This window comes from Camelus dromedarius, chromosome 6, assembly GCF_036321535.1.
Source record: "Camelus dromedarius isolate mCamDro1 chromosome 6, mCamDro1.pat, whole genome shotgun sequence".
NCBI classification, from domain to species: Eukaryota; Metazoa; Chordata; class Mammalia; order Artiodactyla; family Camelidae; genus Camelus; species Camelus dromedarius.
This window is the reverse complement of record NC_087441.1, coordinates 56,751,569-56,777,806: the sequence shown is the minus strand read 5'-3', so window position 1 is coordinate 56,777,806 and position 26,238 is coordinate 56,751,569. Positions and strand designations below refer to the sequence as shown.

General features: G+C 33.5%; 1 protein-coding gene across 6 annotated transcripts in view; it reads right to left on the bottom strand.

Annotated features, from left to right (window-relative positions):
* EPHA7 (EPH receptor A7) overlaps positions 1–26,238 on the bottom strand; it is a 164,221-nt gene that overhangs the window by 24,654 nt on the left and 113,329 nt on the right. For 4 of the 6 annotated variants that reach the window (XM_064486842.1, XM_064486843.1, XM_064486846.1 and 1 more), the window contains exons 6-8: positions 7,899–8,023; positions 4,947–5,130; positions 26–134 (exon numbers count right to left, since the gene is read on the bottom strand). In XM_064486842.1, coding sequence (XP_064342912.1) covers positions 26–134; positions 4,947–5,130; positions 7,899–8,023 — 418 coding nt within the window. The remainder of the gene's footprint in view (positions 1–25; positions 135–4,946; positions 5,131–7,898; positions 8,024–26,238) is intronic. The other 2 variants (XM_064486844.1, XM_064486845.1) reach the window with 1 other exon arrangement.

Genomic DNA, 26,238 nt, shown 5'->3' with positions numbered 1-26,238 from the left:
AGATTAGAACAAATTTGTGTTCTACCTTCTTCCAATGATGAAGCCAAAGACCATGAACACCAAAATGATGGTCCCAGCCACTGCAACCACTGCAATTATAATAACAGGATTCTGTTCACTGGAGACTGCGGTAGCTGTAAACAGGAGAAAAAAAAAAAGCTCAGGAACACTCATTACCGTGCAAGAACTTGAGAGGTTAAATAAAATCTTATAAGCAAGATATTTATGCTATTTAATTCATCTCTTATTTTAAATAAATGCATTATAATGTAACATTATAAATTAAAATAAATATTTATTTTTGCATTTTAAAGAAGTGGTAAGGACAATATTTCACCTATTTTGTATTCCTCAGCTATAAAAGAAATGTATAAAATGCCTTATTGAATGGCTAGCCCCTGCTTAGTTGTTGGAAACTTAGTTATGAATCAAGAGGTAGATAAAGATCTTTGATCTACTGTGGCTATTAAACCCCTGTTTTTCCCTCAGTAAGGTATTTGACTCCTCTGTGTCTATTTTCTTGGTGTGTATAAAAGGAACCCAAAAACATACTCTCAGCATATTTTAAAGCACCTTAAATGATTTATCACTCATATCATCAATATAAAATTTAAAAATCACATAGTCATAGTAAGTTATCATGAATTTATAATTTATATTCAGGAAAATGATGAGCAGAATTACTTGTATTAATTTCACAAAGTATGTAATACACACATTTGAGAGTTTAAGATTACAGAGGAGCTAGGTTATTTAGGAAAGAGTCAACTCTCTGTAAGCAGCTTAGAAGACATTTTGCATTATCTAATTGTAGACACTTCCTGTACAATGTTAAGTGATTCTTCTCTGCTCATTAAGGCAAACCCAGCTGAACCTTTCGGAGAGTCTCTCTGGGAACACTGTATGTTTACATGTCCTTTAAAACAGCCTTTGGTTCTGAGCCTTCATCAAGTCACGGGGCCTTCTCACTTGCGTTTTTCCAAATTAGTGAAGTCGTACTTATATGGCAATTCACAACTGTCATATTTTCCCCAGAGTATTATATTCTCAATAACAGCACAGACTTCATAAAATAATCAAAAGAATGCAAAACAACGAAAATGTATATTCCAATAAATGATTCAGTTGCACATAAATATCATATATAATGTCAAACTGATACAGTTTGCTTATTTCTGAAACCTTCAACAGCTGTAATCTTTAATATAAAGCAGGATGGAAAATACTACTCCTTCTTGGTGGTGGCAAGGGATCCGGTCTCCAGGGCAGTAAATTCTATGTAGGCAGATTATGTCTTGCCACAAAAGACAGTATAAAGCTTTTTCCATTTGGCCTTTCCCTAGTTTATCTATGTCTCCCTCCTTTTGACAGCTCATCCCTTACTCTTGTATACCTATGCTAACTGTAGATAGCTCTTTTGTTGAAAAACAGTAAAAATAACCCTTGTGTAATCGTTTCTGAAAAGAGATTTTTTAAACACACTCCGTAATTCAGCACCTGCTGATTTGCTCCTCAAGGGAACTAAACAAGGGAAAAAGAAAACGAAAAAGAAAAAGAAAAAGGAATCAACTTTAAAGCTTTACTTTCTGAATTACTTCCTATTATCATTCAATCGAGAAAATATGACTTCAAGTATTTTTGTTGGTTTGGTTTGGTGGTTATTTGTTCTTATCTGTCTCTTAATACATATTAAGAGAGGAAAAAGAATGGAGTAGTTCTATTCCCAAGGAAGGAAAAAATGAAACACATATGTGTAGAAATTGTTTCCATTCAGTCTGTCCCATGGGTCTAATTCTCCGCTTGTCTCAGGCTCAGTTTTGCCCTTAGCTTCAGAAACAGAACTCCAATGAGAAAACTGAACTCAGTTGAATGATGAATCAGCATTTGTGAATATTTATTTATACGTTTTTATATATTGTCAGGGTCACACTTTAATCTTATCAGAGTCAACATCGGTGGTTCATATTTTCATCTATTTCATGGGTTATATACCTTCTAAAAGTAATTTACATGTGTCATAATCACTACACCATGGTTTGAAAATTGTAAAAACAGTAGCATTGACACTGCCTAGCAGGGGATTTTAGGATGCATATGCAATGGAATAATCTGTTTAACTTCTCTTTTCAAACAGTGTGCTGCAGTGACTTCTCTTTGGTCACATCTTCCCTCTTGCCCTCTTTCCTCACACAGAGTCACTGTTCCCTGACACCCTGATAGCACTGAGCTCGACACTCTACCGGCACTTAATTGTATGGCCAGAACTTGTGTACAAGTCTCTCTCTTTCACCAAAGTGAGAGCATCAACTGTGCCGTGTGTTTCTGTGCATCCCTAATTCTTAGCATGGTAACTTGTGCTAAATCAGTAGTTCTTAAAGGATGCCTGGGAAACCCTGAGGGTTCCTCACGAGCTTTCCAGGGGATCTGCAAGGTCGATGCTATTTTCATATAATATGACTTTATTTGCCTTTTTCACTCTCAGATGCTCACAGGTGCAGAGCTGAGTCTTCCAGAACTTACATGACATATGATAATGTCATCACTCTGATGGCTAATTAAATCTGTGTTGTGTGTACTTATGTTTTAAAATTTCTCAGTTTTAACTTCTAAGGTGGTGAATATCAATAAATATAACCCAAATAATCAAAATCTATTTGGGGATCCTCAGTATTTTTTTATAGCCTGTAAGGATTCCTGAGACCAAAATGCTTGAGAATGGCAGTACTGAATAATAAAAGCTGACATTCAAGAATGCCTGTGTGCTAGACACCGTAGTCAGCACTTGGTGTACATTATTTAATCCTCAGAATACCCTGAGGGTTGGGTACTGCTACCCTAGCAGCTTGGGCACAGAGAAGTCGCTCATCCAAAGTCCCACAACCAGATGTGGCAGAGCTGAAGTGCGAAATCAGGACTGTGTCTACCAGCTCTGACTGATGCTGATCACCTGTTTTATGCTGGTTACTGGGAGGTGTTCATTCCTTACTCACTACTGAGTGTCTTCTATGCATCAAGCACTAATATTAAACACTGATAAGACTAAAGTAAGAAAAGGAGATATGGATTGTCCTTTCATCAACTTTACATTCCAGTGGAGGGAATACTCTGATGATAAAAATCACCAAATCCTTTCTAATGCAAAAATCCATTTTAGCATTCATTTCATGTGATCGTTCAGGATCTACTACTTCATCTTAATCTCTTTGAGTTCATTTTTAAATAATTAAAATAATATCTATGAATCTCAGCACTCAATAAATAGTTTGGCCCAATATTCTTAATTTACGAAGTCAGGAACATGCACAGATTCATTTTTGGAAGTTTTCAAACCTAAAGGTTTAACTGATAAAGAATGTTTGGGTAAATGTGAGATAACTGATGAATGTTTCTTTAAGTTTAGACTATTCATTAGAATAGTAAAAAAACATCATTTGAACAGTTTTATTACATTAGAAATTACAAAGTAAATATTAAGAAATCAGTCTAAGTGAAAAACTGGAACACATTTAACAGAGGATCACTCAAATGTTTAAATATTGAAATATTAATGTACAATGCTGTAATATTTTGGGAGCAACTGAACTTAGATAGTCTCATTTTCAATCTTAAAAAGCTTTTTAAAAGGTAATAAAGAACAATGACATTGTTTATCATCCCAAATTACATGAAATTTTTTGCAATCGATGGCTTTTGTGTCTATAATTCTGCATAAGTGATTTATATTTCAAATTTATTTCAACATATGTTTCATGATTTGAGGTTTTGAGAGTTACTGCTTAATTTAAAAATATAACAAAATATTGTGAAAAAAAGATGACTGGTAGCAAACTTGATAAACATTAGCTAATGCAAAGGAATTTATAATTAATCTTTCAAAAGATTTAGAAAAATATTCTCCCAAAGTCAAAATAACCCTTTGATCAAAACTGTATTGATTTAATTTATTTAAAAACTTCTATTAAAAATAGAGGAGAGAAAATAAAATAATATTTTTAGTTATTTTTGTTTTAGAATTTTGTGGGAAGGAAGTAGAAGCTGGTAAAACTTGTGCCTGAGTGGCATCAAGAAAAATCAAAAACTTTCAAAATACAGAAACACACCCTGAGGCTTCAGCCTAGCTGACAAAGAACCAGCAGTGGTACTCAAGCTGTTCTAAACTTGCACTCTGACAGTAAACTGGGACATGCATCCTGAGATACGTCTGCTTATTTGTGATACACTAAAGACACATGTATTTTTGTTATGTTCCTATGTTGCATTAGAAAACATAAACAAACTGATAAAGGGGATTAAAGATATTGGTGATGTTCTATTTTTAAGCTGGGTGGTAGACACAGAGATGCTCATTTATTTATTCTTAACATTTCACATATACTTAAACATATCATTTAGTATGCTTGAAATAGTTCATAAAAATGAAAAAAAGATGATAAAAATAAATACAAGTTCTGAGATCTTCTTCCTGAATGGCAAGTTTTGAAAGAATAAATAAAATTTGAAATAAAAGGGAAACAGCTTGAATTAATATGGATCATTGCAAACCGTCTTTCTCTGGCCCACCCTGGGGTACATGTGGCTTCATCTGGGGGTTTCTGTGAAGGGGCAGCTTTGACTGACAACTAGAGCATGATCGTTTGGGGGTCTACAAAAACAGGCTGCATCAATACACAATTGAAAAAGTCCTGCTTCTGTTTCTGACTTCGTTTTCTTAAAATAAATCCAGATTGTATTCAAGAAACTAATTTTAGTCACAAAGGTCTAACAATGCAAAACAAAGTAGCAAGTTTTAAATTATTATTCTGAATGACCTTTACAAAGTACATACATATGCATATACATTCACCTTTAAATGAAAAAATGATCTTGAACTAAACCATCCTCCCTGATATTGAAAAAATATGCCAGAGTTATAGAGATTAAGAATCCAAACCAAAGATGGTAATTACCTTCAAACATTTTACCTGTAGCTTCCTCTAGTGTAGCAACATCAAGTCTGGGACTGTAATTTCCATAGCCAGCAGCAGTAAAAGCCCGAATCTGGAAAACATACACTGTTCCTGGCTTCAGGTTATTAATGGAGGCTGAAGTAGACTTGGTTTTTAACGTCGAGTAGGTCCGTTCCCTTTGATCCTAGGAACAATATATACAGGGAATATTTAATTGTGATTGCAACCAGGCAGTTTGACAGCCAATTCTTGCAATTTATTTCAATTTGCTGCATTGTTTTTATAAAGGCTATATTGTACCCTGTGGAATATTGTAACACTGAGTGGTTTCTAAGATAATATAAGATGTAAATGTGAACACATGCCTTTGTTCTATAAATTTCAAAGAGAAATAATTTTGTTAAAACATTTATGATGTTTTGTACTTTTACTTTGTTGGCAGAGGGCACCGAGGCAAGAACTATTTAACCATAAATATAATCAAACGTCCTTTTGACTAATACATGGGTACACTTGTAAAATCTCTAGTTTAGTAGAGGTCTTCATGTCATAATATAGTTCTCTTTATTTTGTTCCTGAATGTTATTCAGCAAGCAAAAAGCCATATGCTAAAAATGAAGAAGGCTAGTAAATCAAGAAATGTAGTGAGCACTACCAGCATAGTGCCACATCAATTGTTTTCATTAAAAATTTCATTTCTCGCAGAATAAGACTTTTACAAAGTAGCATTTAATGGAATATTTTAAATTAAAACTATCAGTATAAAAGTTAAAGTCTTAAATAGAAAAGTTAAAGTATTATATAATTTATGATTTGACAATATTTTAATCATCTCAGTTCAATTTCTCCATTTTTCAGATATGAGAACTGAGGATTTGCAGTTTTAAAATGTATTTATCATATTATATATGATAAGCTTAAGAATAAAATAATATAAAATTCCAGAATATTAAACACTCCATCTAAACTATATTCAAATGAATAAAAATGTAAAGCTTAATTGATATGATACTAATGTGCTTTTAATGAAAAGTTATAAAAACTACTCATTAAAATATACAATTTTAGACAGGTTCTTACTTGTTCTATAATAAATACCTGTGATCAACCATGTCTGGTAATAAAACTATTCAGTGGAATCTGAAAATATCCATCTGGTCATTTGATTTAACTTCAGAATGATATTTGCAAAAGTGTAAATAAATGTATACTAAACTAGATTGAGTGAAGTTGATTTCTAGGTGTCTTCATTATAATCATTTATGAAAGTGATAGTTGATATTATAAATACATATTTATCTCAAATAAATGAACTAAGCATAACTGATATTAGATGACATGGTATAGATAGATCCGGATAACATAACACATGCAAATAATGCAATAGTATTATTTGTAATACTATTTTGTAATTTGTAAGTTCAGTGAATGTGGAAACATCCTGTTTTTGTCATACAAAATAGGAAAGTAACTATTTTTATTGAAGTACAGTCAATTACGATGTGTCAATTTTGGTGTATAGCACAATGTCCCAGTCATGCATATACATACATATATTCAGTTTAGGAAAGTAACTATTGGAACAAATTTGTTCCAGAGTAAGGATATGCAAAATATTGTGTTGCACTGTGAGAAACTTTACTTTCATTTACCACCTCACTTATATTTTTAAAATATATTTCCTCTCTTTTGAAATCTGATGAAATTTCAGGAGGGACTATAACTATCAGAGTTCACTGGAAAACAGATATAAAAAAACCCAACACTAAAAACAAGGATTTCCTCAGAAACACCCTTGATGAGACAAGAAATGCATTTTCTGGTACAAAAATTAGGTATTTAAATGTAACTTTGGCCATGGAAGTTATGAATTCATAATGGAAATAATAAGCAAAAATACTGTAAAGTTACTCTGAACACTAAAACTAATCTTAAACTATCTGTTTTTCTTTCAAAGAGAAAAAAAAATGGATCTACTGTCAATGCATTTTATACGTTTAAATTATTCAATCAAGTCAATTCAGCATCAAGTTTTCCTAAAGCTTTAGGTTTCTGTTTTGAAATTTTGTCTAAATGGCTAAAATGGTTATGTATATTATAGCACTTCAGCTAATTAAGTCAATAATAGTAACACTTATTATTATTATTGCTACTACTATAAATAGTTTCTATGTTTCAAACCTCGAATCAGGTCTTTCTGTGAGGTGGAGCCTGGATAATAATTTGTGAACAAAGTGTGGCTGTCTGTCTGTATTTCTGTAGATGGGTCAGAAATAAATACACTCATACACTGAGATATACTACTATTTACTAAAACTTAACATTACAGGGGATTTAAGGGGTGGCACTGGAGTTTCAGCCATGCTATTTTTTCACAGAGAGAGCTGTGTAATGAAGGGGTAGACATAATGAGTACAACGTGTGTGAAATAAATTTCAGGAGGACTTTAAAGGAGTGAAATATAATCATCTGATTCTGAAGTTTAGAGAATACTCCATCTTTATTACAGAAAATATTCTTATTTTTTTCAAATTACTAAGTTATTTGAGGCCACCATCACTCTCACTGAAACCACATAAAGAAAATAAATCGTCAAAGGCTTAAACAGACATCTTAAAAGAAACATTTTCAAAGACACATTGGGCTGTGTGGTTTCTGTGGTACTAAACATCCTACATCTCATTATTAGGACATCAAACACTGAATACATAAACATACTACAAGTGGAATATTTTCATTTGTGTAACACGAAAATGTAATACAGAGAAACTTTCATTATAATAATGAACTAGAGATTCAGGGAGATGGTTATTAAAAATGGCTAAAATGAACTATAAATTTTGAAGTCGCTCCAAATAGTTGATATAATGACCAACTTTGGTCGACAGTGCAGTAGGATGACACGAGACCCACGGAACATCATTGTACATTTCAGCTGTTCTTAGCACTTACTTTCTCGTAATACTTGATTTCATATTCGGTGATGACTCCATTGGGATGCTCCGGCTCCTGCCAGGAAAGCTCCACACTCCGCTGCAGCACTCTCTCCTTCATTACTCCGCTCACTTGCGAGGGAGCTGTTTGGACAAGATGTGTCAATAAACAATGAGAAAATTCACTGGATGCCTCAAATCAAATGTCACAACTGATCAGTCCCATGCTGTGCCAGTTTCATTAAGGTAAAAGAAAGCACCTTTTCATAGCTCACAATTCAGAAGCTAATGAATATTCAAACAGGACCTTATTACTGTTCATAAACCTTAATAGAAATTTAAATTAAAGTGCAAACAGCAGAAGATAGCATTGTTCAAGTTAGTGAAAAATGGAAATGATGGGGCTGAGAATGACAATTAAGCAAATGAATGCTAATTAAGGCTACAAAATATGATTTCAGATTAATTTCCAGTGATAAACTAAGTCCAAATATTTATTTCACATGCAACGGCAATACACTTTTCCAAAGGAATAAAAATAATTTAATACTGTGCCAGAAAATGTATAGGAAATGGCTACTTCATCTTCAATGAAAGGAATCACACTTAAAAAAAATGTTTTTATGTTTCACGTGTGTGTGTGTGTGCATGCGTGCGTGCATTCCCAAGGAATTCTAATTAACCTTGAAAAAATTTTTATACTTCATTAGGTCAAGACGCAAGAAAATGCTAAGGCTTCTGCTACTTAAATATATGCGCAAACACACATCCATACGCATACAGACGCTTGCACGTGTAATTTATACCTACGTAACCTAGGTTCCAAGCTTTGATAGAAGCAATTCAAGCTACAATTTTGCTTTCTCTTTCTATACAGATAACACTGTGCTTAGAGTTCTTCACTCTAATTAGTGGCATATACTCATTTTTGGTAGCTAAGACTGTGGAATGTGGCAAACTAATTGGCTCTGTCTAATTTGCTCAGTGATGATTAACTAGTTGTCTTCTCTGTCGAAACGAGTAGCTGCACTGGCTTGGCTGAATTTCAGTGGGGTCATTATGTTTCATGTATCATGCTCTATCTCATTCTGTAAAATATTTTCAGGCTGTTAATTTAATTTTCAGATGTCCAAAATTGTTAATAATCCTGCTGACAGAAAAGCAATTATATGGGGCCAAAGCTGTTTAAGCAAGCTTCTGATGTTTATCCCTTTGGCTTTATTTTGTTTCTTCTACTTCTTAATATTTTTTTCTATCAGTGTCTAGAAAAAGCCATGCTTTCTGGCTTGGTGATTTTGACGGAAGGACGTGGAAGATGCATGACTCCCGTTTCCTCTCAGATTACTAACAAAAGCAGAACTAGGGCAGATTAAGTGAAACAACTTTCCCTTTAGGGGGTTGCAGCTGAAGGGCTCAGCAGACTGTGTTTACAGACTAAACGCGTTTCTGGTATGTTTCCAATGAAGCCAATTTTTAATAAGAAATCTTATTTTTGCCACGACTTTTAAAACCTGAATATATGCAGTGAAGAACTTGTTTCTAAAGTGATTTGTCTCTCCACCCGGAACATGCTCAGCATCTCAGCCGACTGTATGGCTCAACAAGCCTTAGCCTTGAGAAATGCAAACCCTATTAAGTGATGAGATGAAATTCTACTTAGCCAATCATCTCTAATAGTCTAATTTACTTAAAGCCATTCATAAAATCTGCATTTTAACTTTAGTGAAAAACAGAATGCAGCACAGGTGAGGATACTGCAGTAGTCAATACATAAATCACTCCATAAGGCTGCTGGGTCTCTGATTGGACTTCATGGCACAGCACGTGCCACTTGGAAATAGACTAGACAGACAGAGGACAGAGGGCTTGTAGGTGCCAATCTCTAGGTCTCCTTTAAATAACACATAGAACTTAACCTGACTTTCAGTGTAAGTCAAACTATAAGACATCTTGCTGAGTTTCTATCCCTAAATAGTAAGGTGAGGGAGGCAAGAGACACTGAATTCTCCAAGGCATGGAGGAGATTTGGGGTATAACGTACCTCATTTAGTTTCTGAGATGTAGCAGAAACTAAGCATAGAATGAGACGACTTCTGCAAGTTGCACACTAATATTATATTCATTATATATCATTCTGGAAAAGAACTTTTTACTAACAAAATGATGGTAATTGGGGGTTGAGGGGAAAAGATGCCTAAAAACACATTTGAAATATGTAGTATATTGAAACCCACATGATGGCACTAACAGTGCAATATCTTACAATGCACTTTTCCTCTTTTGTACAAGGAGCCATATCGGTGAGTAACTATACTCCCGATTTCTTGTATGTTTCCTTTTTTTTTTTTACTTATCCTTTGCTGATACTGTATCAAGTTACACATTTAAAAGAGTCAGAGACAGAAGTACAAGCACACAGCCCTTGAGAATAAATTGCATGATAGAAAAAATCTTTCCCTACTTTATGTCTTGTGTCCTTCAAATACAACGTCTTGGTACAGAAAAATTGATAATATTTTGCCGTGAGTTTCAACATCTGTCTTTAAGAATATACAACTCACAGGATATACAGTTTATTAAGAAAAACATCTCTACGCTAGTCAGATTTAAGTCATTATTTTCAGATAAATTTATATATAAAAGTAAAATTGAAGCAGCGTAAGATACTCTAATCGTAAAACATATAGATTTCTATGGTTAAAATATCCGATCTACTAAATTAATCACACTGTAACAATTTCACTAAGAGTATTCTTTTACATCAAAATATTCAATTAGCTACAATCTGAAGTTCTTTTTGAAAAGAATATGTATACAACTAAATCATACACATACTTAAGAACTAATAGGACATTATGACATCTAAATTGTAATTTTCACAATTATCAAAGTGAAATAAAATATTTTGTAATTGGAATTGATGTGAAGCTAACAAATAGCAACCACCAGTAATAAACTACCTGCGCTAGAAAACGTAAGAAAACAAATTCCTTGAGAGGTGCTTTTAAGAATGAATTTGTAGTAGGCTTTCTAACAAATAATTAACAGATTATTTTCTCACATAACTTTCTATAAATATTCAGATCTAAAAACTAATTTCAACTGAAGAAACAGATGGCACTTTTTGCCCTGAAAGATTTCATATTGGGGACATATCCTGAGTCTCTACAAATGACAGTGAAAGATGATCTTAGGAAATACAGAAAATGGTTTCTGTGGTTCAGAGCGGTAAATCTCAACAGCATAACAACAAAGTTGATAAAGATGATGTAACAGGAAAGTAAAAGTCTAATAACGGGCCGCAAGGTAAATTTGTGGGCTGGGATTGTTAGTATCAGGCTTTGAATTTAAAAATAACCAGTAGGAAAGGTGGGTTATGTACAGACCTGAACCAATCAACATTTTACAGATTTTTGAGCTTCAAGCATTCATGCATGATCTTTGGTCTTAATCAATTTCTAATTAAAATGCAGCTCTACATGATTCATTTAAATTACAAGGTGGAATGTACTCATAAAGTCTCCATTTCCACCCCCTAAAATGTTAACCTTACCTATCTGTATGGGAAAATTTCCTAGCACGAAGTCTGGAAAAGACAATTTTAAAACATAATATAGTAAGCGAATTGGCTCATCAAAGTCCATACTCTAATCTCTGGAATGTGTGAATCTGCAAACATTACAAGGCAAAAGGGACACTGTAGATGTAACTAAGGTTATGGACCTTACAATAAAGATATTATCTTGGACTTTTGCCAGTGAGTCCAATCCAGTCCTACCAGCCCTTATAAGCAGAGAGGTTTCTCCCACCAGGGTTAACAGATGTTGTGAGAGGAGAAGACAGAGAGATTTGAAGCATGAGAGAGTCAACCTGCCATTGCTTGAGGGGCCACATGGGAAACGTAAGATGCGGGGGCAGAGCCTGTAAGGAGCAAAGACATGCCCTGGGTGACAGAGGCAGAGAAATGGAGACCTCAGTTCTACAAGCACAAGTCCTAGAATTCTGCCAACAACATCACGGAGATTGGAAGCGGATCTTCCTCAGAGTCTCCGGATAAGAGCCCAGCCCATCTGACAACCTGATTTCAGCCCATGAGGCTGGCAGTAGCTCCAGCTGAGCCCCGCTGGGCCCAGACTTCTGACCCGGAGAACTGGGAGACAACAAATGAGTGTGGTTTTGAAGTTTGTCTGGTTATTATTTATGGCAGCAATAGAAAACTAATACATGTAATAGAGGAAAAAGAGACATACTGAAATTTTAATAGTCTATGGAAAAAAGGTGATAGGATAGCTTGTAATAATGTGATATGTCAAAATTTATGTTGAAATAACATGGAATCTAGGAATTTTGATCTTGATTAGAACTCAAAACAATGTCTTATTGAAAAGAATTCTCCATTATACATTTGGAAGAAACTTTTTTTTTTTGGTGGTAGAACTTCAGTGAAGCTCATGGGTTTGATTTTGGATTTAAAAAGTAATTTATTTATACTAGTCATTATTTTCACAACAGTTAAAGCTCTCACTGCATTTCAACAAAGAATGGTGAGTAGAAAAACAGTATCTGTATTTCTAAACAATACAATGAGGTAGGATGGGTCCACGAGTATGAAATGATCTTTTACCACACATTTCAAGTTGTCACATCTATTGACATTTGTTGGATTTCCATTAGGTAGATACAAAAAGTGAAAATGGAGAAATCTTTAGAACACAGTCAAAATGCAGATCTGACAGTAATAGAATAATAGTCTCATTGGACACTTTGTTGCTGTACAGTATGGAGTTCATTTTTAGCAATCCTTTGAAATAATAAGATTGTATTATTAGGAGTTTAGCATTTTATAATTCACGACTTTGAGCTTTATTACTCTCCCCCACAGGTACTTCATTTTTGCACTATAGGCCAAACATATAAAAACATATAAATTTATTTTAATAATAAAACATTAGACCAAAACTATACATATCCAGTGGAGTAGCATGTAACATATCAATTCAATTTGTAGAGTATGTAGGAATATGTAAAAAAATTCTAACATGATTTCACAAAACTTCAATATCCAGGGTGCGAAAAAAAATGGTCAGTAAAAATATCATGAGAAATAAATATAAAATATTATCTAAAAAATAAATCACAGGGATTAAGGACAATTGAGTCTGCAGCAATTATGAGCAATCCATTTGCAACAGGTATCTGTCAAATTATTGTTGGTTGGAGAGATTTGTGACTAAAACAAACATAAATCTCAATCTATAATAAGTAGCTGAAAAAAAGCAGTGGGAAATGAATTGATCTTTTTCAAAATTCAGTTATGCTATTTGCATTGCTATCTATTTAATATACCAGTGAGGATGATGATGTTTTATTCAAAATGTAAAATACACACTAAAACACATAAGAAATATCACAGAATGGATTTCTAAATATATTTAAGAAAAATTACTGAAAAGGCAACTATCATTAGAGCTAAAAAACAAGATATGAAAGTTCTGCAAAAAATGAACATGACGTTGAACTGAAAAAGCAGGAAAAAGACAGTATCCTGAGTGGGGTGCCAGACAGGTACACATGTGAGTAAAGTCAATATACTTATAACAGGAACAACAAAAGTCACTACTCCACACTATTTGATCCACTAACAATGGCCTTGTTCTTTAAAGCAACAGTCACAACACCTTTCTAAAAATGATCGACTAGTACATCTTTCTGAAAATAAAGTTTTCTCTGTCATCATCAGATGATTAGTAACCAATTGTTTGGATGTTTAATTAATTACTATAAGAGTTGGCACTTTCTGGATAGTCTCTATGTAAAATGCTTTAAGGGAAAAGAGATGCGGGTTACAGAGGAATCTGCTGTGGCCGTTGGTCCCAAACACATATTGGGACTCCTACTCATCTCTGCTTAAATACTGACTAAAATGTTAATTGATGACGGGGTAAATTTGTAACTCCTGGTGCTTTTGTATTTCCATAGAATTACAAGGAAATTGTAACTACCAATGTAAATAAAATAAAATATTATAAACTGTAGTTATAAATTAGGCAGATTCCCAGAGCTGGCTGCACTATTCACAACGGTCCTACCTAAAAAGGAATAACTAAATGATATCCTAATACGACAATTCAGCAAGGTTAAGGGGCCCTTGATACTGAGTCATACATGTTACCTATTTTTCCAATCAACAGTTAATACTTTTTTCTAGTTCAGAGCTAGTCAACAAATACCTGTTTGGCATTTATTCTATGCAAGGCATTATGGTATTCTTATAGAAACTTACAGTTTGCAATATATATCATCTCCTTTCTGCCCTCCTACAACCTGTGAAAGTAAGTACTGTTGTTCTATTTTATTGGTGGAGAAGCTGAAGATCACAGAAATTAAGTAGCATCCACTCAGAAAGGGGCAGATTTTGGATTCAATCCTGTTTTTCAGTTCTAATTCCCAGTTTTTTTTTTAACTACACTGCAATAATTCTAGCTGCTGGCACTTACGGAGAGCAGACACTAGAAGGAGGAAAGCTGGACTGTCATTTATGCACTGAACATTCGCTGAGAATCCATGATGTGCCCTAATGATGAAAAGACCCTTGGGAATCTGCTCAAGAGGTCCTAGAACCTACCGGTAGAGGCCAAGCTGAGCAGAGAATTTTTAAATTAGTTTTTTTTTTTTAAATGGCACATGTATGTATATGCAACAAAATTCAACAAGTACAAATGAGAATATAGTGAAAAGTGAGACTTTTTCCAAACCTGGTTCCCATGTCACAAAGTTAGCCCTCCTTAAAGCAACTGCTCTTTGCAGTTGCTTTGATATCCTCCCAGAAATAGTCCAGATATATGCATTTTTTCTTAAAACAGGCATGATATTATTCTAATTGTATAGTTCAAAATCTTGATGGTTTTCATTCGTGCTGTATTTTACAACTTGTATCATTCCACATAAATAGATCTGCATTACTCTTTAATCAGCTGTGTTGAATTCCATTCTGTGGATGTATTATTGATAAAGTTGACCAGGTGCTTATAAATAAGTCTGGTCCTCTCCCATCTCTTTCTCTGATAAATTATGCTGCAATGAAATTGCAGGCAAACTGGTATTTCCATATGAATCCTCTAAGGAGAATAAAATAGTTCAGAGTGGTTTAGAGCCTGCAGGTGAAAAGAGATGAGTGAGGTTATATGGACTGAACAGGTAAAATGTGACCGTGGTTAAAAGTCATTCAGAGTCATGGCTTTATAAAAGGAAATGAGGACCAAATAAAGTTATTATTACTCAAAATATTTTAGACAGTGCTACTCAAAGTGCAGACTGGCCTCTCAAAGTGCAGCTGCAAGCATTGGCCTATGAGGAGATGAGGAACTTGTGTCAGAGGTACATCTGTGTCAGCACATTTTTGTTCTGCCTCACCTGACGTTTTTTTCTTAGCAGTTCTTGAAAGAAACATTTCTTTTTCTTTACAGGCTCCTTGATGATTTTCTTTCTGGTGCAAGCTACTCATCTGGTCACATCCTAGCATTTTGAGTAGCAATGTCTTATTTTAGCATTAGTCTGAAGTATCCTTCACTGTTACACTAAAATGTCCAGAAGATCACCATAATGATATTTTTATTGATTTCTTTTTTAAAATTTTTGTTTACTTTTATCTTTTTTGGATGGGATTCGATTTATCCATCTATTTATTTAATGGAGGTGCTGGGGATTGAACCCAGGCCCTCGTGTATGCTGGCCATGCACTCTACCACTGAGCTATGCGCTCTCCCTTTTTATTGATTTCTGATGAGAGTTTCATTCATTTTTAAAGTCAACATATAATTTTTCATGACTGATTATAGTATAAACAAAGTATTGTACAGACTGCAAAGATGATGAGGCCACAGTTCCCACCTTCAAGGAGATTTTAATGTTAGAAAACAACCAAGTTAGAATGTGAATATGTACAAGTTGAATGCACAACTAAATATTAGAGCACAAATGGGGTACGAACCAAGTGCTAGCAAATTCTTGGAAGGCAGTGATGAGCAAAACACACAAAAACTTTCACTGTTGTAAAAAAATTATTTGTAATTCAGTGTTTGGTATAACTATGTATTTAAACGACTTATCACGAATGTTGGCATCTTGTCTATAATCTGCATGAGATAACTTTTTATCAGCTAAATAACAACAGAAACAGGTTCAAGACTGGCCCTGTGATTTTCTCTCTAGTGACCTCCACAAATAAGTTACAACTCACTGAATCATTCTTCCTTTGTTTCAGTTAATACAGAATTTTTTTTCTAAAATCCTACTTCCACTGTTGACAGTACACAATGTAATGCGTAATCATTTCATAGTCATTTATCTCCTTAACTATTCTGATGTTCCTTGAAGGCAGAAAAGTTGGAGAAGCAGTAGAGTGAAGGAGTGAAAGAGTGAAGACTAGCTCATGGGTCTGCACCTGGGTTCCAGGGCTTATTTGAAAATTGCACAGTCTCGAACAAGGAACTGAACTTTTTGAGTCTCAGTTTTCTCAGCTTTAAAATAGCTATAATCAGAGTGCATACTTCATAAATAGAATTGTTCTGGAAATTAATATATAAATACATGTTAAATGCTTAAAACCATTCCTGTGACATGGTAAGAAATATACATCTGTGTATTCATCATGCGTTACTATCCTATACTTAACTTTGCCTGTATTAGACTTACTGATGCCCAGGACTCATTCCAGAATGCTCTGAATCTGAGATCAGATTCAGGCATCATTATTTTCCAAATGGTCCTCAGATGAAGCTGATGTACAGCTAGGTTTGAGAATAATTCCTCTGAAGTGCTGACAGGAAAATAAATTTTCATTTCAAGGTGGGATTCCAGGGCTGTCTATAATGCTGGCAAATGTTAGGTTTTTAAATATTGACAGGTTTTACAGAATTTCAATAATTTAGAAATGACCAATTTCCATAATTTATACTATCTATTTTATATATACCAGCTAAACAGAAAGACATTAAGGTTAAGACATTTAGAAGGAACAAATCATTGTAAAAATTAAAACAACTACCAAACTGGAAAGAGGACTGACAACACACATTCTCTTAAAAAATATTTCATAGTGAGAGAAAAATATAGATGAAGCAACCTCTTCTATTTTGGGTGATGGGGAAACTAATATTTTGATTGGTTTTTAAAAAATACTTTCACATGTGGTCTATCAAGTAATTTAATTTAACTCCCTTTCTAACCTTCCCTGAATCCAGAGCTGAAGGCTGTCTTATTTATAAGGTCAACTGCATGACTATCGCCTCACTTTAATGATGGACTATTTATAGAAATGATTTATCAGGATGTATGGAATAGCTACAGCCCATAACCAGACTTTTAAAAAATTATTTAAATAAACTCTTAAACAGAATAAATTATATACGTATGTATATACACATTTGTTAGTGTGTTTTCAAACATTTTTAAAACCTCCTTTACATGTCATCAGAATAACCTTTCCAGTTGTGTACATTTTCTTTGACCTTGGGACATATTTTATTATAAATAGAGAATCATGCTGCATTTCAGTCACAAAAATATTGTAACGCCAGTTGACAATTTTTGAAATGTTAATTTAGTCCAAATCCTTATGTTATGGATAGCTTTAAATATAATTTCTCAGCCATCTATTTACATTCTTTACAGAATGAATATTCTTTTTATTAATTTATATTAAACACAGACTGCTTAAAATATTTTTATTTGATATACTGTAACTATATTTCCTTATAATTCTGTTCATGAATGTAATCCCTCATTTAAATTCTTTTAATTTATACACATTATATATATCATGAAACATGAATAATTCTTAAATTATGCAATAATACACACTAATATTAACATATACAATTAATTATGTGGCTAAGTAAGCTCATTAGTTCCTCTTCTAAAATATCCACACAATGTTTAAAATATTGTTCTATATATTATAATAACATTCTGGAAATCCAAAGGTTTAGTTTACTTTTCAGAAGTGGTATGACATGTATTTAAATAACATAAGGTTGTTTATTAACAGGAACATTGTCAATAGGAAAAATATAAAAGAAAGAGGAGACATGAGATTTGCCTTAAAGCAGTGCATTAATAATACACATTCAGGATAAGGCATATTTTTCTATTAGAATAAAACTTATGTTACTGAATGCCAACTGTGTGCTTACCATGTGACTACACTGCATTTTTAACCCCCAAATGTCTTTCCAATACACCACCATTTCTCATTATCATAAAATGAGTATAATGTATTCTAATCAAAATTTTCAAAAGATGAGTAAAACAATAAAAATTGAGTTCAGTGCATATAGTGATATGGTTTCCTAAACTGTTAGTTTCATATGTGTGAGTGAGTGCTTATGTATGAATATACCAAAGTACAGGTATGCAATGTACATCTGTGAATTACTTTTAGTAAATGCATTTAAAAATTTTTGAAAGCCACTTTTTTACATGATATATGATTGAGAGAGTATCTGTTTATAAAGAGATACACATGTGTTTAAAGTCATACAATACAAAACATAATACAGCAAAAGTAAGTGACAGTTCCATGTTACACTATTCTTTTCTTCATCTCAAGCTCTTGATAATGGCTGAAGAGAAGGACCAATTTCATTATACTCTGGCTGCTATCAACCTCATGCTTTTCCACTTTATGGTTTCTTTTTATTCTATTCCTTCTCTTTCTATCTTTTACTCTGGTATGGACTGTTTTTGACTGTATTTTTTCCAGACCTAAAACATATGTATCCAAAACAACCTATTTTCTTAAATATAATCAAGCAATATTACTTTTTTTTTGCAGATAATGTTCCTCTTTAGAGATTTTGTTATTTTTTTTTACACCTTTTCCAGAAATCATCAGTCTAGTGCTCCTCACAATTAATTTGATTTTAATTCTCCATTGAATTATAAACTTAATTATTCAAGAAGGAAAAGAAGAAAGGAGGAAGAAGAACTGAACAAGGACCAGGAAGAGGAGGAAGAGACGGAGGAGGAGTAGCAGGAAAAAAAAGAAACCTAAAGTATCTCAGAACTCACTAAAATTACCTCATTTAAAATGTGCAATTAAAAAATGTTCTCATCCCAATTGCTCCAAGTACTCTGAATATATTTCATCTCCAAAGTGCATAAACTTAAGAGATTCATATTGCTTAATAATAACTTCTCAACACCAGTCAAGATTTATTACTTTATTTCAAGAACCTACTACAAACTAAGTACTTAGTTTAATGGAGTCTGCTAAATACATTTCAACTGGCTCAATGCAATTAAATATTCAGCTAGTATTTTAAAGTTGTTGCTGCTGCCTAGGAAGTTAGGTATAAACGAAAACTGCATTAAATTTCTTAAACCTGTACAAAACCAATGGTGCAATGTGGCGTTAACTTACTAAATATTTTATTACCAAGAGAAAGTGAATGGTAGTTTCTTAAAATAGTCAATTAATACCCAACCCAAGACTTAATTTGTAGTTCAGTTGTTTGTAATTTGGACTTATTTCCCATAGAATCAGTATCATAACTAGCATTTAGATTGCTGGGTTAGCCAACAAACACACTCTGACCCAGGATGTTGTTAAAATATTGTACATTTGTATAGAAAACAATTTAAAAACAATTCTGCTTTAATACTAGCACTACAGAAAACCCAGTACGATGAATAAAATATGTTTGTTATTACTGTTGAATACAGGTGCTTCAATACAGGAATTAAAATCTTCCAGAATCCTCCCAAAAGTCTGATGTCTCTTAGCCAGAGACAAAAACTGATCAGTATTTACTTGGCTTCTGCCCCTGCCCTCATCTGCTAAATATGGAGTTTTGACTTTATTCCTAAGTAGTCACCAGCCACCAGGAAATAGTCCATCTCAGTAACCAACTAGAACATAAATATAAGGACAACAGCATCCCCTGGTTCACCTTTTATCAGTTAGATAAAATGGCCATGGGCCAGGCTAGTTACCTGTTTTTGTCAATAAAGTTTCACTGGAACACAGTTGCATCCATCTGTTTACATATGGGTTATGGGTGATATTTGTGCTAAAATATCAGAAGTGAGGAATTATAGCAGAGAAATATGGCTTGTAAAGCAGGAAATTTTTATTATCTGATCCTCTTCAGAAAAAAGTTGGCCAACCCGTAAGTGAGAGTTTGGTAGCAAGTAAGAAAATCCAAATAAACAGTGGTTTAAGGTTTCTTTTTGTTTTTTTTTTTTTCCTCATAGGAGAAAAGAATACATGTCACAGACAGGCAGTTGCTACATTTTGTTCAGTGGCTCAAAGGGCTAAAGATCCTTCTGGCCTTTCCCTCCTGGTTGCCATGCGCTGCTGTTGCTGCCACGACTCTCCAAGTCACAGGCACGCGATGGAAAGGCAGCCGGGAATGCTCAGGAGCTAAATAAGGGAAGCCAACTTTCCCAGCAAGCTCTGGCAGCCTTTAGTTTCCTCTTACTCCCCAGGCTGGAAATGGATTTCTAAAATTTAAGCTGGGTGTACTGCTACCCTAAAAATAATGATAATCAATAAGAAAGAGCTTGATAATAGGGAGGAAACCATCCGTGTCCGCCACCCGCATCTTCCCAATAGTACGGGAAAGGGAGATCATTCGCTAAACTTGATTCCCACCTTTTCAACCTCCTCAATGAACTTTTCTTCGGAATATATATAGAATATAGAACAGAAAATATCACGGAAAGTGACTCAGATTGATAAGTGAAGGCACCAGATCATGGGTAAAAAGCAAGATTGTGTAAACTAGGACTTTAGAGAGAGATTTATGGTAACACTAAATCCTTATGTGGCAAGTTTAAGACTGAGGTGAGAATTTTTTTTTCCCCCGTCTTTGGCTGCATCGGGGAGTTATTTCAGGTAAGACTTTTTCCTGTAGGACCAGATAATTGTAGAAAACATGTGCAGTACAGTGGTCAGGTCTGAAAAGGTCATATTGGGGGATTTAAATAGATTTTCCTTGAGAGAAGCCATTTACTAGACAGCATGAATAACATAACTAACAAAGAACTTTTTATAAGAACACCTTTCAATGACATTATTTCATTTAGCCATTTTACACTTGAGAAATTCCCGTGTGAAACTGAGAGTCTCAAACTGACAGTACTAGCAAGGAACACACCACTATGCATATTTTAGCCACTTAGTATAAGCTAGGTAAATGGATAAATTTATTACATACAAATTACCCTTTCTCTCCTATATAACCAATCTCTTTCTTTCCATTGGATTCTGCCTAATAGATTTTACATGATTTTTACAGATTTCTCCCATGAAAATAAAATTATTTATCAAGCCTACATCCCTTTCCATCTGCCAGGGAATTTCTCTTCTTCCCTTTACAGCCAAATATGCCCAAAAAAGTCACCTAGATTCATTTTCTCCATTTCTTCAAATCCCATTCACACACCATCCTTCTCCAGCCTGGCTTCAGTCCACCTCATTCTATCCGGTTGGCTGAATAAGTTACCAATGCCTTCAATCTAACCACAGTGAAGTACTTTTTCACAATCCTCATCTTGCTAGGATTTTCAAGAGCGTTAATATCACTAACATTTTCTCCTTGGCTTCCATGACACATTCTTCCAGTTTTTCTCTCTCTGTCTGGCTAATTCTTTTGCTTCCTTTACAAGTCCCTTCTCCTCAACCAAAAGTCAAATTTCCTCCAGGTTGCATAAAGAGATGCTCATTTTCATTAATCATTAAGGAAATGCAAATTAAAACCACATGAAAATACTACTCGATACCAACTAGAATGGCTACAATCAACAAGACAGATAGTAACAAATGTTGACAAGGATTAGGAAAAACTAGAACTCTCATACATTGTTGGTGGAAATGTAAAATAGAGCAGCCACTCTGGAAAAGTAGTTCAGCGATTTTTTTCAAGATTTAGAAATAAAGTTACGACATGATTCAGTAATTCCACTCTTAGTTGTCTACCCTGGAGAAATGAAAATGTTCACATTTAAGTCTTTGTGGACCTACATCTGTAGCAATATTACTCACATAGCCAAAAAGTGGAAAAAAACCTAAAGATCCATCAACTGGTAAACAAATAAAGTGGAATCTATACAAGGAAACAGTACTAATCCATGAAAATGAATGGACTTCTATATGGTACAATATGAATGAACTTCAAAAACCATTATGCTAATGGAAAGATGTCAGATGCATAAGACCCACATTGTATGATTCTATTTATATAAAATGTTTAGAAAGACAATCTATAGAGACAAAAATGAGAAGTTGGCCAGGTCTAGGGGTAGGAATGGAGAGTAACTGTAAATGGGCAGGACGGCTCTTACTAGGATAATGGTAATGCTTTAATATTTTATTGTGGTGATGATTACACAACTGTTTAAATTTACCAGAAATCATTGAATTATACACTTGAAATTAGTGGACTTTATGGTATGCAACTTATATCTAACGAAAGCTGGTAAAAATTGGCTTTCCATGACTTTTAGAATAAGGACCAAATGCTTTAACATGATGTACTGTGTGACCTCCATCGACCTTTCCAGCCTCACCATTTATAAATCTCCCCTCACTCTGTGTGTTCTGTATTCGTTTTGTTCCTCAGCTGTGACAAGCTCCTGTTCACACTGAGAGGAAACATCATTCTGACTGTTCCTCTTAGAGTAACTTTCCCAATTTCTCTGACCGGATACAACCCAACTTATTATGTGTTCTCATAGAATTAGAAATTTTCCCTTTACAACACTTTAGAGCTGGACACTGACATGTGTCTGATTATTTGATGAATGTCTGATTCCCCCACTAGCCTGTATGCTCCATAAGGTTGTGGGGACATGTTTGGTTTTGACAACTAAAATGTCCCCACTGTTTATCACAATTCTCAGCCTTTAGGTACATATTAACTTCTAGTTTAATGAATAAATTACAACTTTCAATTATCTAAAACTTTCCTCTAGGAAGCAAATTTTGTTTTTGTTTTTGTTTTTTTAGTCCTAGGTTACTCATTCTCTTAAAGTGTGACAATACCTTGTAGAACTATACAAAGTTGTATGTATACCTTAAGATCAGACTTTATTTTTTTTGACTACTGCTTACAATGTATATTGTAATTCCATAAGGGAGAAACGTCACAAAATACCAAAGGATAAAAAAGAAAGAAACAAATCAGTGATACCAATCTATGTTAGGGTAACTTAAAAGTCAGTAATTAATTTTTGGTAATTTTCAGTATATCAGTAAAATAAATTTTGATACCAATTAATTCAAACTATTAATTCAAAGAGTTTTTAAACTGATAGCCAGCATAATTTTGCTTACAGTCTTCTGAGGAGTTATTTCATTTTATTTAAAAGATCCCAAACGTGACCAAGTTCTCTCATTATATCTTGTTCTGTGTGTCTGCACAGAATTTTGGAGATATATAAAATCATACATAGGACATATAAAGTCATTGGCTATATGTAATATATTTGTTAACAGAACAAAGCCCATGAAAATATTAGTTTCTGTTTCCTGAATTTTTATTTAAGTGGTCATTATGATGAAGGATTTTATTTAATATCTATTCTCTTGGCCTTAAAACTGTTTGGGATGAAAAATCAAAATGTTCACAAATTATAAAAGAATAAACTATTTTTATCCAAATTGATGTACACTTTACATACATATATAAAATATATCTTTTTTGGGGAGAGGAGTTACTTTTTTATTGAAGTACAGTCGATGTACAATGTGTTAATTTCTGGTATACAGCACAGTGATTCATTTGTGTATATAAATATATTCCTTTTCATATTATTTTTTATTAGAGGCCATTACAAGGTATTGAGTATAGTTCCCTGTGCTATACAGTAGGACCTTTTTGTTTATCTATTTTATATATAGTGGTATGTATCTGTAAATCCCATACTTCTTAATATTTATTCTAATTTTTCATGTGGGAAAATGCTATAATTCTTCATTTACAGTATCTAAACTTAAAGTCATATGTCATATATACATGTGCATAAATTGTATAATATATATAATGATATTCACATACATATTTTTCATATTGTAGTTAAAAACACTTTATGACCAACATATTTTGGTGAATTTTTGGCTACTGATTTCTAAATGTGGCAATTACAGAAAAGTATTGTGAAATATTAGATCTCCTTTTGCCTTAAATCAATGAACTATCCACAAACTAGCACCAAGGCTCAACAGTACATTTTGCAATGCAGGGTTACAAGCACCTTCCATTACGCATTCACATAACCACCTTTCCTGACTCAGTGCCAGAGCAAGGCTCTTCAGGATTTCCAGTGGCCTGGTATCTTATGACTAGGAGCCTGCATGGATAATTCATGTAAGATAGTTCTTCTTTCTGGTTAATACAAATCTGATTCTTCATCATCATAAAACAGACCAAAACGAAAAGCACAACTGCAGGCAATGAATCCGACATTGATATGCATTCCAATTGTCCATGTTGCAAGAATTACCTTGCTGATGTTCACTTAATATATGCAATTCACTGACCAACACATGCTTAATTGCTCTTTAAAATGAGTATATTTTCTCTTTTGTCCCCTAATAAAATTTGTCCAATGGTACACTTCTCTGGAAAACTCCATCGTATTTCTGAACACATCACTTATTTCTGCCATAAATTATCCTGGATGGCAAACAAAAGCAATTGTGTAACATATTTTGTGTTACATGTCAATGAAAAATGAAAGGCAGATTCTATATGGTTTGTGTTTATTAAGAATTTATTTTGAATGGAAGGTTCCTTCTACAGTATTCTAAAATACGAATATTTGAATTTAACAGGGTTCTAATAATGAATGTGAATCATGTTTTTATGGTTTGGGGTTTTGGTGTTTTTTTTTTTTGTCAAAGACAAAAAAGAATTATTATTAAGCATCTAATCATACAGCTAAATAAAATATTTGATATAAGTTGAAGAATAGGTTAATATTTCACTACTAGATAACAAACAAAGAATAATTTTCTGGTGCCAGATTGCCAGGCTATGTGTTCTAGGAAAAAGAACCATTTGTTCTTGAATACATTGGAAAAATTGTACATTATTCCTTAGGTAAGTTGCAAAAGGACATGGCCACTGAGAACACACACACACACACACACACACACACACACACACACACACACTGAATGAAATTTCAGTATGCCCCTGAGTTAGAAGGAAGAGTATTTTCAAATTATTTTAAATTTGACTTTTTGTGCTTGAAATTCACCACCATCACAAAACACGATTGGGCAGTGTTCTGCACGTTTATATGGGTAATTATAGTAAGTGAAAAGAAAGTATATTGATAAAGATGTCTATCCCCAAAATTCACAAGCTTTGAAGTCATACAGAAAATATCGGATCCCAGCTCTCCCACTGATGAGTTGTATCATCTTGCTCAAGTTGCTAAACTGCTCTAAACCACACAGTTTTTCATCTGCAAAATTGAAATAAGAGTGTTGAAGAGATTTAAAAAGATAATGAATGTGAATCATGTACACAATGTTAAGCAATTAGCAATCTTTCAATAAATGTTAGTATTATTTAAAAAGACATAAAGAAGAAATAAACATGCCAAATTGACCTTACAAAACAGTACATCAGGAAACACTTCTATGCAGTTCATTTACATTATTTTCTGCTAATGCAAACTGGCATTTTATAATTTAACATAAATATTCTAAATACAATATATTTGAAACCTTGAATATATTACTTTAGATCCACAGGGATATCCTATACTCAGGTGTAGAGAAATACTAACTTATTCAATTATTTTTTCTATTTTATTTCTTTTTATTATGTGTGTTAAAAAAACATGCCTTGGTAAATGCTCTACAAAATGTGAAAACATCCATGCAAACAAATTCTAATGTAAGGATAATATTTACTACATAAATGATTATATGTTCAACTTTGGATATTAATTATAAATCAATATTTTCTGATAATAGGGAATTTTCTTTGCTAATACACTGATTTGTTATTATTTAAATTATTTGAAAGTGTGGCCTCAACACTCCCTTATAACGGCTATTATAACCTTTTAACACATTCTGATGTTATTTTGATTCTTCTAATTGTTTTTAATAACCCCCAATGAACAATCAGTAGGCTGGGTACTTTAAGCAAATATGTGACTTTGGACATATTATTTCCTTTCATTGTGCCTCAGTTTTCTCATGACTCCAAAGGAATAATATCAAGTTTTAAGGAGTTACTGAAAGCATTAAATGAGAGAAGGTAGGAAGTGCCTAGCAAACTAAGTATAGAATAAATGGTAGCTGTCATAGTATGAGCACAACATACGAGGTCTGTCGT